The 13,452-nt window shown below is 39.7% G+C and overlaps 1 protein-coding gene across 3 annotated transcripts in view; it reads left to right on the forward strand.

Annotated features, from left to right (window-relative positions):
• The first annotated feature begins 3,577 nt into the window (after nucleotides 1-3,577).
• cep170ab (centrosomal protein 170Ab) overlaps nucleotides 3,578-13,452 on the forward strand; it is a 28,355-nt gene continuing 18,480 nt past the window's right edge. For 2 of the 3 annotated variants that reach the window (XM_088342395.1, XM_088342397.1), the window contains exons 1-9: nucleotides 3,578-3,635; nucleotides 3,722-3,836; nucleotides 5,523-5,668; nucleotides 7,063-7,152; nucleotides 7,227-7,305; nucleotides 8,622-8,680; nucleotides 8,752-8,914; nucleotides 10,597-10,719; nucleotides 11,260-11,712. In XM_088342395.1, coding sequence (XP_088198521.1) covers nucleotides 5,564-5,668; nucleotides 7,063-7,152; nucleotides 7,227-7,305; nucleotides 8,622-8,680; nucleotides 8,752-8,914; nucleotides 10,597-10,719; nucleotides 11,260-11,712 — 1,072 coding nt within the window. In that variant the 5' untranslated portion in view covers nucleotides 3,578-3,635; nucleotides 3,722-3,836; nucleotides 5,523-5,563. The remainder of the gene's footprint in view (nucleotides 3,636-3,721; nucleotides 3,837-5,522; nucleotides 5,669-7,062; nucleotides 7,153-7,226; nucleotides 7,306-8,621; nucleotides 8,681-8,751; nucleotides 8,915-10,596; nucleotides 10,720-11,259; nucleotides 11,713-13,452) is intronic. The other variant, XM_088342396.1, reaches the window with a different exon arrangement.

The raw sequence follows: 13,452 nt of genomic DNA on the forward strand, positions 1-13,452 counted from the left end.
AGTGATGGGTGCAGTCAGTCTGTACTTGCCTTGACAGATGATGATTTTAGTCAGAAATCATTATTGGAATACCTTATTAAATTACAAAATAACAACTTTGAATCAAATACAGGAAAACAAAAGAAAGGCTGTTACTTTCCAACTCAGACCTTCAGCTCCCTCCATAGATTTTCAATTGGATTGAGGTCCGTCTACTTGCTGGGCCAGCCCATGACATTAAGGTGCTTCTTCTTCAGACAATTGTTCGTTGGTTTTGCCGTATGCTTTGGGTCAATGTCATGTCAGAAGACCCAACTACAGGCCAGTGCTAGCTTCCTGGCTGAAGAGTGTAGGTTGTCCCTCAGAACCGCTTGATACATGGCTCCATCCATCTTCTCACTGATACGGGGAGGGAGCCCTGTGCTTTTGGCAGAGAAAGACCCCCAAAACATCAGGTTTCCACCTCCATGCTTGACGGTGGGCACAGTGTTCTTGGGGTCATAGGCAGCACTTTTTGTCCTCTGCATATGATGGGTTGAGTTTAGACCAAATAGTTCAAATTTGGTCTAATTTCACCACAGAACCTTCTCCTAATCACTTTGTGCATCTCTGCAGTGATCATTGGCATACTTTAGGCGGACTGCCACATGTGCCTTCTTAAGAAGGTTTTACCCATCGGGCACTGTAGGATTTTAATGCATTGCGGCGAAAAGTGTTGCCAATATTCATCCTGGTGACTTGGGTCCCAGCTACCTTGAGGTCATTCACCAATTCTTGTTGAGTCGTTGGAGGACGATTCAACAGGAATCATGATCATTGCTTTAATCTGTAACTGACACGCACTCACTGGAAGTAAGGTTGCATACACATTTGATGATTTTGATGTACAGTTTAAGACTCCTCTTGGCTGACCTCTACTTATTTATTTACCTTCCTACTGAGAACTGCGAATGAGTATGCATTAAGATCAAGAGACATTTTCCATTTTTCAGTCCCTTGCGCACCAAATGAAACCACTAATAAGGCCTTTACTTAATACAGTCAAAATTGGAACCTTTCAAAATGTATTTCATTGGAAACATTCGGCTCTTTCTTAATAAACCAACAAAAGTTTTTTCATAAAACAGTGTCATGTTTGTGTTAATTGATTTTAGTGTTTTTTTTTTCTATTTTGTATTTACAAGGAAAAAAATGAAAAGTAGGTGATGCGAAAATATTGGTCCCCTATTCTCTCAGCTCAGCCAACTGACTCTAGAAGTTCCCCAATAACTTCTGAATGATACAATGTCAACCTAAATGACTAACAATGACAGACAGAATGCATCTATGTTTTATCAGGCCACTCAGTTTAAATGCATCTGCTCTGTGATGGGTTCAGAAGTCTCTGAAAGCAGACACTGGAGAACAGACAGCACAATGAAGACCAAAGAACACATCAGCCAGTTGTGGAAAAGTTTAAATCAGAAATTGTATACAATACAATTTTGCAACCATTAAACATCTCATAGAACACCGTGCAACAAAAAATATAAAAATGGAGGGAGCAAGAAACCAGTGAAAAACCTACTAAGACATGCCCAAAGCAAGGATAAAGCTAATCAGAGTATCAACTAAGATGCTCATTATTTCATTGGATGACCTGCTGGCATTCACAACTAACATGGGACTATATGTGTGCGTGAGACAACTACATAAATAAATCTGCCCCTTTTTGGAAGAGTCGCATGAAGAAAGCCTCAATGTCTTTTAGGTCGACATTGGATCATTGAGTCATTGAGGAATGTCTGAAGTCATTTGGCTGTGCAGAGTAGTCACATAGGAGACAAAAATAACGTGTTAAACAGGGTGCTCTGGTCTGATGACACCAAAATTGAACTTCTTGGGCTGAATGCAAAGCGTTACGTTTAGCTTTACAGTAGTTCTTCCTGATTATTTTCTGTCCTGGAAGTCCAATTGCACTTGGTTCCTTAGAAAGAAAAAAAAAAAAGGCACCCGAAGTCAAACGTACCCACGCACCCCTTGCCGGAACCTCACGCCCCCGAGGGGTGTCCGCTCTACTATTTGAGAACCACTGAGTAAGGGTAACACTGCACATCACCATGAAAACACCATGCCCACTGTCAAACATTTTGAAAATGCCACCCCCACTGTCAAACAAGGTGGTGGCAGCATCATGCTCTGGGGTTGCTTTTCTCCAGCAGGGAGCTTGTTAAAGTTGATGGGAAGATGGCTGGGCTTTTGTGGAGTATGCCAGAAACTTGAGAATTGGGCACAGGTTGACCTTCCAAAAATTACAACGACCCTAAATATAAAGCAAAATCTACAATGGAAATGTTTGACATTAACAATATAAAGGTGTTCGAATGGCCAGCCGAAGCCCAGACCTCAATCCCAGAGCATTAGTTGAAAGATCTGACAAACCTTAAAGCACAGTGTGTAATATTTATTGCCCCCTAGTGGTAAAAACACAATAATAACAATTTGAATACTAGACAAAAATAAATGAACTTTCATACTAAAGTTCATCTTTTAGAATCATAGGTAGGGCAAATTGTAATTCTTTGACACCATGGAATCTACACTAAAGTCGGCATCCTGTAGCCTCGCAGTACCGTGTATCCAATTTTATTTGTTAGCACAATCTGAAATGTTGAATACATTACGTTTGTTTTCATGATTGTGTCTTACATGTTGTTGATTTTTTAATTTTTGTTTTTGTTTTTTATCCATAAGTTTAAAACCAGAAATACATTGATATGTCCAAAAGTTCTTAAGGGGATAATATTTTTGCAAGGCAAGTATATCTCAAGTTTGGTCTGCATACACGGCACAGTACGTCCTCGTTCAACGACAAAGATTTTTTTTTTATTGAGCTCAATTAAATTGAAGTTTGATGCTCTGGCGTCATCTTGTGTTCAAAACATTGAAGTTAAAATGTTGAACAGTAACTACAACACGTTTAATGCAATGGATATTTGGCGGTCTGGGTTTTTGGGTATGGAAAAGGAGGTGATTTTATTTTGCCATGTTTGTAATGTAAAACGTGTACCTAACATTCTATTTTGCTTTTATTCCAAGAAGAAAATAAACACAACTACAGTAATACTCTAATACAAAAAATACTAGTAAAGAAACAAAACAACAGAAATACTACAAAAATACAACTAATTATCGTCCATCTTACGGAATTGCTAAAAAACACTACAATGGAAATTCTCCAAAAATACAACGACAGAAATATTACGACAGAAATTTTACAAAAATACAACTACAAGAATACTCCACAAATTCTACAGAAATACAAGAAAATCTCCCATGAAAATAAAACATAAATACTACAAAATACTTCAATAAAAATACGACAAAAGTACTGCTCCCAAAATAGTACAAAAATAAAACTACAGTAATACGAAATCAATATTAAAGAAACACTACCCAAATCTGACTGCAGAAATAATTCAAAAATATCCCCCCAAAAATATAATTACAGTAATACTACGAAATTAAATATCAAAATGTTTCCATTATATTTCCTTGGACTTTATAATGTTCTCAATCATGAACCTACTGCGCCACCATGAGTCAACGACAAGGTATTGCTTTCTAGGCTTGGCATCGAGTACACACAACGAAGCATAAACAGCTTCTTCGTCACGGTGCATAAATCGAGCTCGTTTCAGATTGTTGCCACTGTGCCAGTAACTGGTTAGTGAAATATTTCCTGTGTCCTTTGTGTTTGCAGCCAAATCGCTCTGGTCCTGATGCGAGAGGCTCGCTGATATTCTCCAAAGGGGATGCTGCGAGATGAGCATCGCCGTGCAAGCAACTTACGAGGAAGCTAGCATTGTGGATCGACCGTAAGTGGACAGTGTGGCTCGACAGCTCAGGAAAACGAAATCATTTAGCATGGAAGATTTGATGGTTGTAAACGGGGCTTATGGAGCAAGTGTGAAGCAATGAGGATCTATCAATTATGCACATCCGGGTTTCTTCCCGTTTAAATATAGCATCTTACCCTCGAGTTAATACTGAACGCGTAAAACATAGGTATTAATGCGCATAGCTGATTATTATGAGGCAGATTTTCTATTCAACGGGAAACGTGGTCCAAATAGGCTAATTTTCAGGCGCTGTCATTGGCTAACTAGCCATCAGCTCAGCCACCTCCCCCTGTCAGTTTAGTGTTGTCATCTTCAGAGGAGTTTGAGGACATCTCGGCAAGAATGTGCAGTCAAGCATCTAAAATGGGTAAAAGGACTAGTGAGGCCCAGAACCAACAACCCGAAAAGATGAATGCAATCATATTATCTCAAATTAGGTCAGATAGTTGATAAGCTAACTTGGAGATAGGCCGTGAGTTCAGCCATGAGTCAGCAATGATGCTCAGTGCATTTGATTGGAGTAAACGAGAGTCTGGTCCACTTATGACAGTGGTTCTTGTTGGAGCTACCGAACCCCACCAGTTTCATATGCGCATTCACAGAACCCTACCTTCGTGTAAACAGGGTTCCCGTGGATCCTTAAAGGTCTTCTAAGGCATTGAATTCATTATTCTAAAAAAACAAGACTTTATTTGGGATTAAAATGTCTAAAATTAAATTTTCGGAAGTCTTAAAAATGGGAGAACATTGTTAGGATTTAGATTTTCTTGAATTATAAAAATTCACTAGCATTTGTCGATAATATTTTTTAATAATTCACAGATTTCCTTTCGTGGCAACATCACGTGACCATGTTGACAGAACTATCAAAACGGTGATGCGGTTTCAGTCGGGCCTTTCAGAGCAGACGCGTGTCTTAAGTATACACTCAATACACAGCAACTTCTGACAGAGAAGTTTATTCTTTGGACCATGGAAAAGTGTACATTTTATGAAAAGTGGTTATCTGAGAAACGTTTTTCGCCATGGCTAAAAGTTGTGCTAGGTAATGTGTACAAGACCCTATGTAATGTGGCTTTCTTTGTCAACTAGGTCTTAAATTTGATTTCCAAATGCATTACAAAGTCTTTAAAAGTCCTGAATTTAACTTGCCTTCAGCTGTAGGTGTCAGGACAAGAACGGAAACAGGACACAATTGCGTTGCGTTTCTCACAAGTTTTATTGGAGGAAAGAGAAAGGGCTGCGCCCACGATCCGGTGTTCGCTGGACGCGGTAAGCAAGTCGCTATCGTACTTGGATTGTGCTCCGAACGCAAAAGTGGATTTTCCGTAGCGAGGGATGGCAGTGTCAGGGACAGAAAAAAAACGGGTCGGTAGCCGGGACTGGGAGAGCAAGGCGTGGTCGGGGTCGAAAGGGAGTGTCAGAAGACTTTGCAAGCTTGTCTACGTGTGTAGCAGTTGCTTGTTTCAGTTCCATGAGTACTGAAGGATCAACTATTCCAGACACGTGTTCAAACTTACTTGCACATTTGTCAAAAAGGGGAAAGTTTACGAAGTCAAAATCATTGCATCATTTTTATATCATTTTTACATCTCTTCTATTGGATACCCCCATGTTGTTGTCGTCAACTCTCGATTTTTTGACAAGTTTTTCTTTTTTTAGAAGGATGCAGTAAAGCTCGAAAGTGATCCGGAAGGGGAGCTATGAGTTTAACGTCATGGTTCCTCGTAAGCGGTGGGGGAACGCGTCATCGCCTCCCAAGAGAGATGATCTTCGTGGGGAGGGATGACTGTGAACTCATGCTGCAGGTACACGTTAGGTCAGAGGTGTCAAAGTCAAACAGCCAGAGATTCAAAAACTGGCTACAGATAAAATGGTGAATTTCAAAAACAATAAGGGATATAGTCTATTGCAGTGGTTCTCAACTGGTCTGACTTCAGGACCCTCTGTCCTACCTTATAAACAAGCTGTGATCCCCCCAAAAACACAAACACAGAATTGCAGTTGAATGTATTGTGGTTATTGTCATTATACAATAGCACAACAATATAAAAGAGCTTCTCCTTTCAATGTAAGAGAGTGATCTAGAGAGCATCTGGCTAGCTGGATTCTAGCATCAGGGATCCTCAGGTGGCGCGCGGTCTCTGTGATAATTAAAATACAAGATTCACAAATATAGCTGTATACCACAATTTGTAGCTTTAGGTTATCTGTTTTATGGGTAATGGATCTAGTATTGGTGAGATACACGCTCGGCAATTAAGGCTTGTGAGAGTTGTTACATATCTACAGCAGCAAACTGGACCCGCAGATCTGCTTTTGCTTCATCTCCTGCCTCTGTCTCCTTCCGGACCCGATAACAATCCACAGAGCCTCTGCTGGTGATCAGCATTGTATTTGGGCTCTTCTGACTTTCCTCAATGACTCAATTGATTGATGAATTTCTTTCCAATGTAACGAGCAGCTGAAATACTAGCTCTCGCCGTGTTTCACAGTTTGTTTTAGATGGACTGAACACATTGACTTGTGCGCCCGACTGGCTGTTTGACTGACGGCATACACCAGCCTGTCAAAGTGGCAAAAGCCCGCGACACATTAAGAACACGTCCGCGACCCAAAAGTGTGTTAAGACCCACCAGTTGAGAAACTTTGATATAACTTTGAAATAGTTAACCTAATTGAACCAACTGATTCTAATATGATCAGAAAAATAAGGTAATATTTTCTAATGGCTCAGTCAATTAACAGTAAACAGGCATAAAAGACAAATGTTCTTGATATAAAAATCCCCATTCCATGAACATTGAATGAATGAAGCCCACACTATTTGGACACCATTAATAGCCTCATACATTTCATATTCAAGCAAAAGTGGGTAAAAAAAAATCTGTTTAATTTTTTTTTTTCATCAATTTCTATATTTCACTCAGCTGAATAATCGAACCATTTGCAAAAATACATTTGCCCAAAACAAAACTGTCTTCGAGGAGAAAAAAAACATATATCACTCAATGATTCCTGGCATAAGATAGAATAATGAATCAAGATCCTCCATGGGGCCATAGGAAACCTGCTGGCCAGATTTGTACCCCCGGCTTTGACTTTGAAATACGTGCGTTAGTTGGACTGTACCCACTTTATTACAATCTGACAGGCAGATTATCTGAGCTAACAGCCATTTCTGGGATTTGATGTGATTTAGTCCCGCAGTGTGGACAAACAACACGCCGTCATCAACTACGAGCCGGAAACGGATCAACACAAAGTCAAGGACCTGGGTAGCCTGAACGGGGTATGTTCTTAGTTCTGTTTTATGTCTTGCAGTGGTACTTTGGTTTTGGGTGTTGATTTAGTTTTTTCTTGCAGACCTTCGTCAATGATGTAAGAGTACAGGAGCAAATGTACGTCACGTTGAAGATTGATGACAAACTGCGGTTTGGCTATGATATCCTTTAAAATATTAACAATTCAAAGAGGAATGTGTCACTCGCTATACTCTTTAATAAACTTCACCACAGTTTTTTCCATACAACTGAAAGCCCCTGGTGGGCCACGAGAGTTTTAATGGTCCCGCCAATGTTTTATAAACCTGTATTATTAATTATTATCAATGATTATTATGATGATGATGATGATTATTATTTTTATGATTATTATTATTATTATTTTCCTCTCACTTGATTTTGGTTAATTGGTTGTTTGGTTAATATGCATGGTATAGTTTCTTTGGCTGCGCTAATTTGTTAGCCTTGCAAAGGGGGAGGGGCAGCAGCCCAGCCCAAGTGAGCTCAGGAATGGGTCAAAAGAGTAAAGAAAGTGCAAAACAGAGGACAAAAAGAAAGAAAGGAAATAAAAGAATCAGTCAAGCAGGAAAAGTATCCCAATTTGGACCTGTTTTAATTATTTTAATGGCTCAGAAGTAGAGTGCATTGTCTATCACTGACAGAAGAACCTGAATCAGTCCTCCCAAGCTTAGGCACTAAGTCAGGGGTGGAGAACAAGTTTGACACAAAGAGACGAAAATTTTAACTGTGAGAGTCAAAGAGCCACACCATGCACTGACCTGCCATGGCAGACAGACACACATAAACACACACAATTAAAAACATTATTTCCCATAACACACTCCTCTCCTTACAATACAACAACTATTGTTCTTGTGATGATTTCAAGGAAAGTGTACACCCGCAATACACACACAAAAAAGTAAACATGAAACAAGGCAAAGAGCCACAGTATTTAGAAAATATGATGAAGCAAAGAGCCGCATTCTTATTGGCAAAGAGCCGCATGCGGCTCTAGAGCCACGTGTTCGCCACCCCTGCACTAAGTGTTCTCAATGTCAATATTCAGTAGAGGCTAACAATGTTTTTATTCTGCACATTTTAATTTCTATTTTTGCTTGATTTTAGAATTTCTGTGTTGTTTCAGTTTACATTATTTGGTACATTGGTTACATTATAGTTCAACGTTTGAATAAAATATTATCTCACTGAAGAGTGAAAAAATAAAGGCTAATTTAGTAGTAGTATGAGACATTTTCTTATTAATTCATTTAATGAATATTGTTACATTATTCTTGGTAATATATTGGTTAAAGCAACAAGAAAAACTGAAGAGCTGTTTAGGAGCCCATAGAATCAGCTCTTTATGGCAGGCCGAGCTGAAAGAGCTGCTGGTTCTCTAAAAATAGCCGGGGTCTCACAAAATTCTTCGGGAAACAGTGCATCACAAACTCATTTTTTCCTTAACTTTTCCCACATACTAACTTGTTCACTGTTGTCCGTGGGGAAATGCACATCCCTGAAGAAGCACTTAAGGTGGGACTTTACATTAGTCCGATGCCATTAACACGATAAAACTTGAAATTATACTAATATCATTCTTTCAGCATGAGAAATTCAGCAGCCAGCTTCAGCTCAGCCAGAGGAGGCCTGTTGAGGGGGAGTCTTCAAAACCTGAAGGGAAACTGTCAGAGGCAGCAGCAACTGTCTGCGAGGCATCCTTCTCCAATAAAGCCCTAGAGCCCAATAGGGCAGATGAAAGGTTATCAGGTTGGTTACCAAGATCCAGAGGCGAGCCATGCATTTCACACCGAGGCCATCAGTAGTGCTACGTCTAAATCAATACCACCCTCGTGAACTAATTCATGGCTTTACTATAGCTACAGGTGCGACACATAGAAAAAATACTAACCTCATAAAATAGCAATATTAACTCTAGTGATTACCGCTTCATAGCCGATTATATTTTGTAAAAATGCTGACGTTTCACTACGCCAGCTCGAAGGCCTTCGTCTCATCAACTCGAAATATAACTGGTTGAAGCAACATTTTTATCGACACTTATTTTACTCTACAGTAAGTGCAGAACTGACTGTGAAGGCTTTTAGGTAGATTTCTGACCCTGGCAATAAGTTACGGCTCAAATGTTAAATAAACACACATTTGGATGCAGATCAACTAGGGGAAAGCAGTTGCAGGAAGCTGACACACCATTTGCAATATTTGCTAAGTATTCATGGACAAAATACAAATAACATCACAAAGTTCACGATTTTTAGGCCAGGAGAAAAGGCCTTGCAGGCTCTGACGGCCTGTCACTGCCAAGATCTGGAATGTAGCCAAGGCCTTGCTACATTTGAACACAACCATGTTGCCCTTTGGTAGGCGCTACCAACAGGTTATGAGACAGTTTCTTCCACAGGGCCATCACCACCCTAAACAAGTGCACAAGACTGAAATCATATATTTTGCCAGTTTGTTGGAAAATGGGTATATCCAGTTGTGGGCCCATTGCTGAAAAACACTAATTAGTTACAGCTACTAGTTAATTCATTTAAAAAGTAATTGTTACTTTTCAGATTACTGAAACCCAAAAATAGCATGTTACTCCGAAGGTAACTATTTAGTTACAAAATACCGTATATAATCTCATGGAAGTCAAGCTCCCAAAATGCTTTAAAATAGCCACATAATAAAATGAATATAGGAAACACGCACTGGCCTGTTAAAGCAGTAAACCATTCATATTTCTTGGCCTGTACAATCCTGAGAATTTGAAAACCAACATTTAGCCGAGACACTCAATACCCATTTTTTCTCTGGGCTTCAAGCTATTCAAAAATCTTCTTCTCAATTTCTAAGAACTGTCCGAGACGGGGTTTTTTCTCCAGGTTTGGTGCATTGCAAAAATGATATTATCGACAGAAAGACCAAATTTCAGCACACTTTTACTGTGAATTCTTTCTTCACATTTTCCCATTGGTTTCCTGTTGGTTTGTTCTTCCTACATAAACCAGGTTCTCCTCCCCATGTCTATCTACCATTCTTTACTGGTGACCAACAACCAAATACGCTTCTATAAACTGACCCCCTAATTTGAGTATTTTATCTTGGAGCCATACATCTGGTGAGTATATATGGTAGGGAGAATATCTGCATGAGGTTAAATTAAGCATTTTCATACTGTGTGCTTGAGACGGCACCACGCTAACTGTATTCAGTTTTTTTTGTAGAAGATTTATCCTGACATTCTTGTTATCTAAGTCTTTATTGTGTGTTTATGCTTAAGTGCTATGTCTAATGACATTGCAAGCAATGTTTACTACCTTTTTACCATTCACAATGAGGACATTTCTAATTCTAATGTATTTCCTGATGTTTCCTGATGGGTTTCTGTGTTGTACTTAATAAATCATGACTTTGCAAGCCTTTGTTGTTTTTTATTGGTTTAGATGTTGCAGTCTTGCACAGGGGAACACCCCTTTATGGGCAACCTGCATGGTGGGGAGATGGAGATGCTGATGATCAACCTGGGGAGAAGTCCTATGACAGGAATCGTGAAAAGGCTCAAAGAGGTATAATACTGTACTTAGCGTTTCTCCAGCTCATGGTAAAAAATGCATTAAAAGTCATTAAACGGGATTTGATCAAATTCAAATGTTGAATGGTGTTAAGAAGGCATTGAATATGATTTAGGCAAGTATTAAAAATAATGTTCTGCACCTTCCAATGCTCTGTTTTACATTCCTTGTCCTGTAAAGGCGTTAGAATATTAGCACTACATTATTAGTTAAAATTACATTGTAGTGTATGTATTTGTGGCTACAGTGCTTCTGTCTGTTTTAGATACCAATAACTCATAATTGTTAAAAGCCACTCCTGCCCTCTAATGAAGATTTATCATACTGAAATCATTCCCAGAGGATTGATACTTACAGACGATGATAGTTCTCTTTAAATGAAACGAAAAAAAACTCTTATGTTTTGGCACTGAGGAACAATGTTTCAGAAACCTTATTTATACGTATGGCACTGAAAGAGTTAACCATAGTTTAGTGTTGTTGGTATGAACCACCATCATGTCGTGTGTTTGTGTTGTTGTCTTTTCTTTACAGACAAGAAAAAGATTGCAAAAGTGCCAAAGCCTGCCCCACAAATAACATCCACTCAGGAGCCAAGCTACTTTGAAATCCCAACCAGTGATGCTTCCCTTGAAGGTAAAGCGGGTGCTGAAGCCCCATCAAGGGATCAAGAGTTGGGCACCTCCTCCGCTGCCGAATCAGTCCACGGTCACGCATCTTACACCATAGAATTTGACGCCGGAGCGTCGGGAAAAGTGACTGTCAAAGATCGGGTGGCAAAGTTGGGCTTAGATACAAGACAACGCCCAAAAAGGCTGGCAGGGGAGGAGCTGAGTCCGCTTCAGACAGCCATGGTGGCAGCCGAGGTCAAAGTCGCCGATTGGTTGGCCCAGAACGAGCTTCCTTTGACGGCCAAAGAAAGAGTGGCAGAAGAAGGTGGGGAAAGTGTCAAAAGTGATGTACCGGTTCAACTGAGGAGCCTTAAAGGTACTTGTGTACATTACCTGTGTCAAACTCATGTACATTTTCACAAAATTTGGTTTACGCCGTTTCAGAGCCTATAGGTCACATATGAACACACTCCAACACTCAAAACGGGCTTTATAAAGTACCGCGTGTTCCTAAAGTCTTGGGCACATTTTGACGGGTTATAAAAACTATCTATCTATCAGACAACTGCAGAGCAAAGCAAACTTGACGAATTTATGGAAACATGACGCATGCGGCTCATTCCTCGTTTTTATCCATGCACAATAAAAACGAGCGGAAAACTACTGTTCTAAAAATCTAAAACAAAAGATTTTTGTCACAAAATACTGGATCTTCACTTGAAGCCCCAATCCCATTATACTGTTTTCAAATTGAAAACAAACCACAGCAAAATCCAACAAACACCCCTTCTACCTAGATCTAGAAATCTTGATACATTTTTTTATCAAACCAGGACTAGGGTTCCAAATTGATACTTCAAGTTGGTGTAAAACCAAAAAGATGTTTCAAATTCTATTTGAAGTTTGTACATTACATTTGGGTCTTATCCACTTACTTTTTTTCAAACTAGGGGTCTTGAATCCAAAATTTCAAGTATGGGTAAACCTTCATAAATGACTCCTTCTGTTTGAAATTCAAATCAAAGGTAACCCAAAATTAAAAATTAAATTCCGGATTTAAAAAACAATTCAAGACTTGAAAATATGTTTCAAAGGCGGAGGCTTCAAGAAGAGTTATTGTTTCAAATTAGAGTTTAACACTATGGTTGTAAACAGTAATAACTTAACGATTTAAGGTTTTACATTGAATTCAGACACAAATTAGTGTTCTAAATCTATCTATCCGTCTGTCTGTCGGTCGGTCTGCCTGTCTGTCTTTCATCCATCCGTCCGTCCTTCCGTGTGTCTATTCATCTACCAAATGCATGCCCCCCTCATGGGAGGTGGCTAGATTCAAGAACACTTACTTCCACCAAACATTCATTCCCAACATGTCACCACACTTTAACAACACGGGGTGAGTTGCTGTGCCATGGAGCCCTTCATCAGCAGATAGTCCCGACAGCATACACTGGTTTACCCCCTCCACATCATTACTTCCAATATCAGTCATTCTTAACTATCCTTCACAATTCACATCCATCCCTAACACCCACATTTGCATTCATTACATTTACCAACCTCATAGCCAGAGTACATTTCACCCCATGCATCCAACCATATTCGGGCCTTCCTGTCATTTTATTTCCCACCACTTCTGCACTACATATTATAGCTCGGCTGTAGCTCAGGAGGTAGAGCGCTCATCTTGGGATCAAGGGATCCCAGTTCGAATCCCGGCTCGTCCGTGTTACATGTCGAAGTGTCCTTGGGTAAGACACTGAACCCCTAACACCCCCAATAAGCAGGTTAGCGCCTTACATGGCTGCAAGGCCGCTATTGGGAAATGTGGAGCACATTGTAAAGCGCTTTGGGAAGTCATTAAATTGAAAAGCGCTATATAAAAAATGCAGATCATATAAAATTTTTAGTTAAACAGCCTTCATCCATTCTTTTCCAAATGTCCAAACCATCTTTGGACATTTCATCCACCCTCTCAGCAAGCTCTCTCACCACACCAGTTTTTCTCCTTACTTTCTTATTTCTTAACTTGTCCAGACTGTTACTCCATACATAGTACGCAAACATCTAAGACATTTAATCCATTATGCTCAATTACTCTCAAACCCAACACCTC

Source organism: Urocampus carinirostris, chromosome 8 (genome assembly GCF_059441175.1).
Source record: "Urocampus carinirostris isolate Australia breed hairy pipefish chromosome 8, RoL_Ucar_1.0, whole genome shotgun sequence".
Lineage (NCBI taxonomy): Eukaryota > Metazoa > Chordata > Actinopteri > Syngnathiformes > Syngnathidae > Urocampus > Urocampus carinirostris.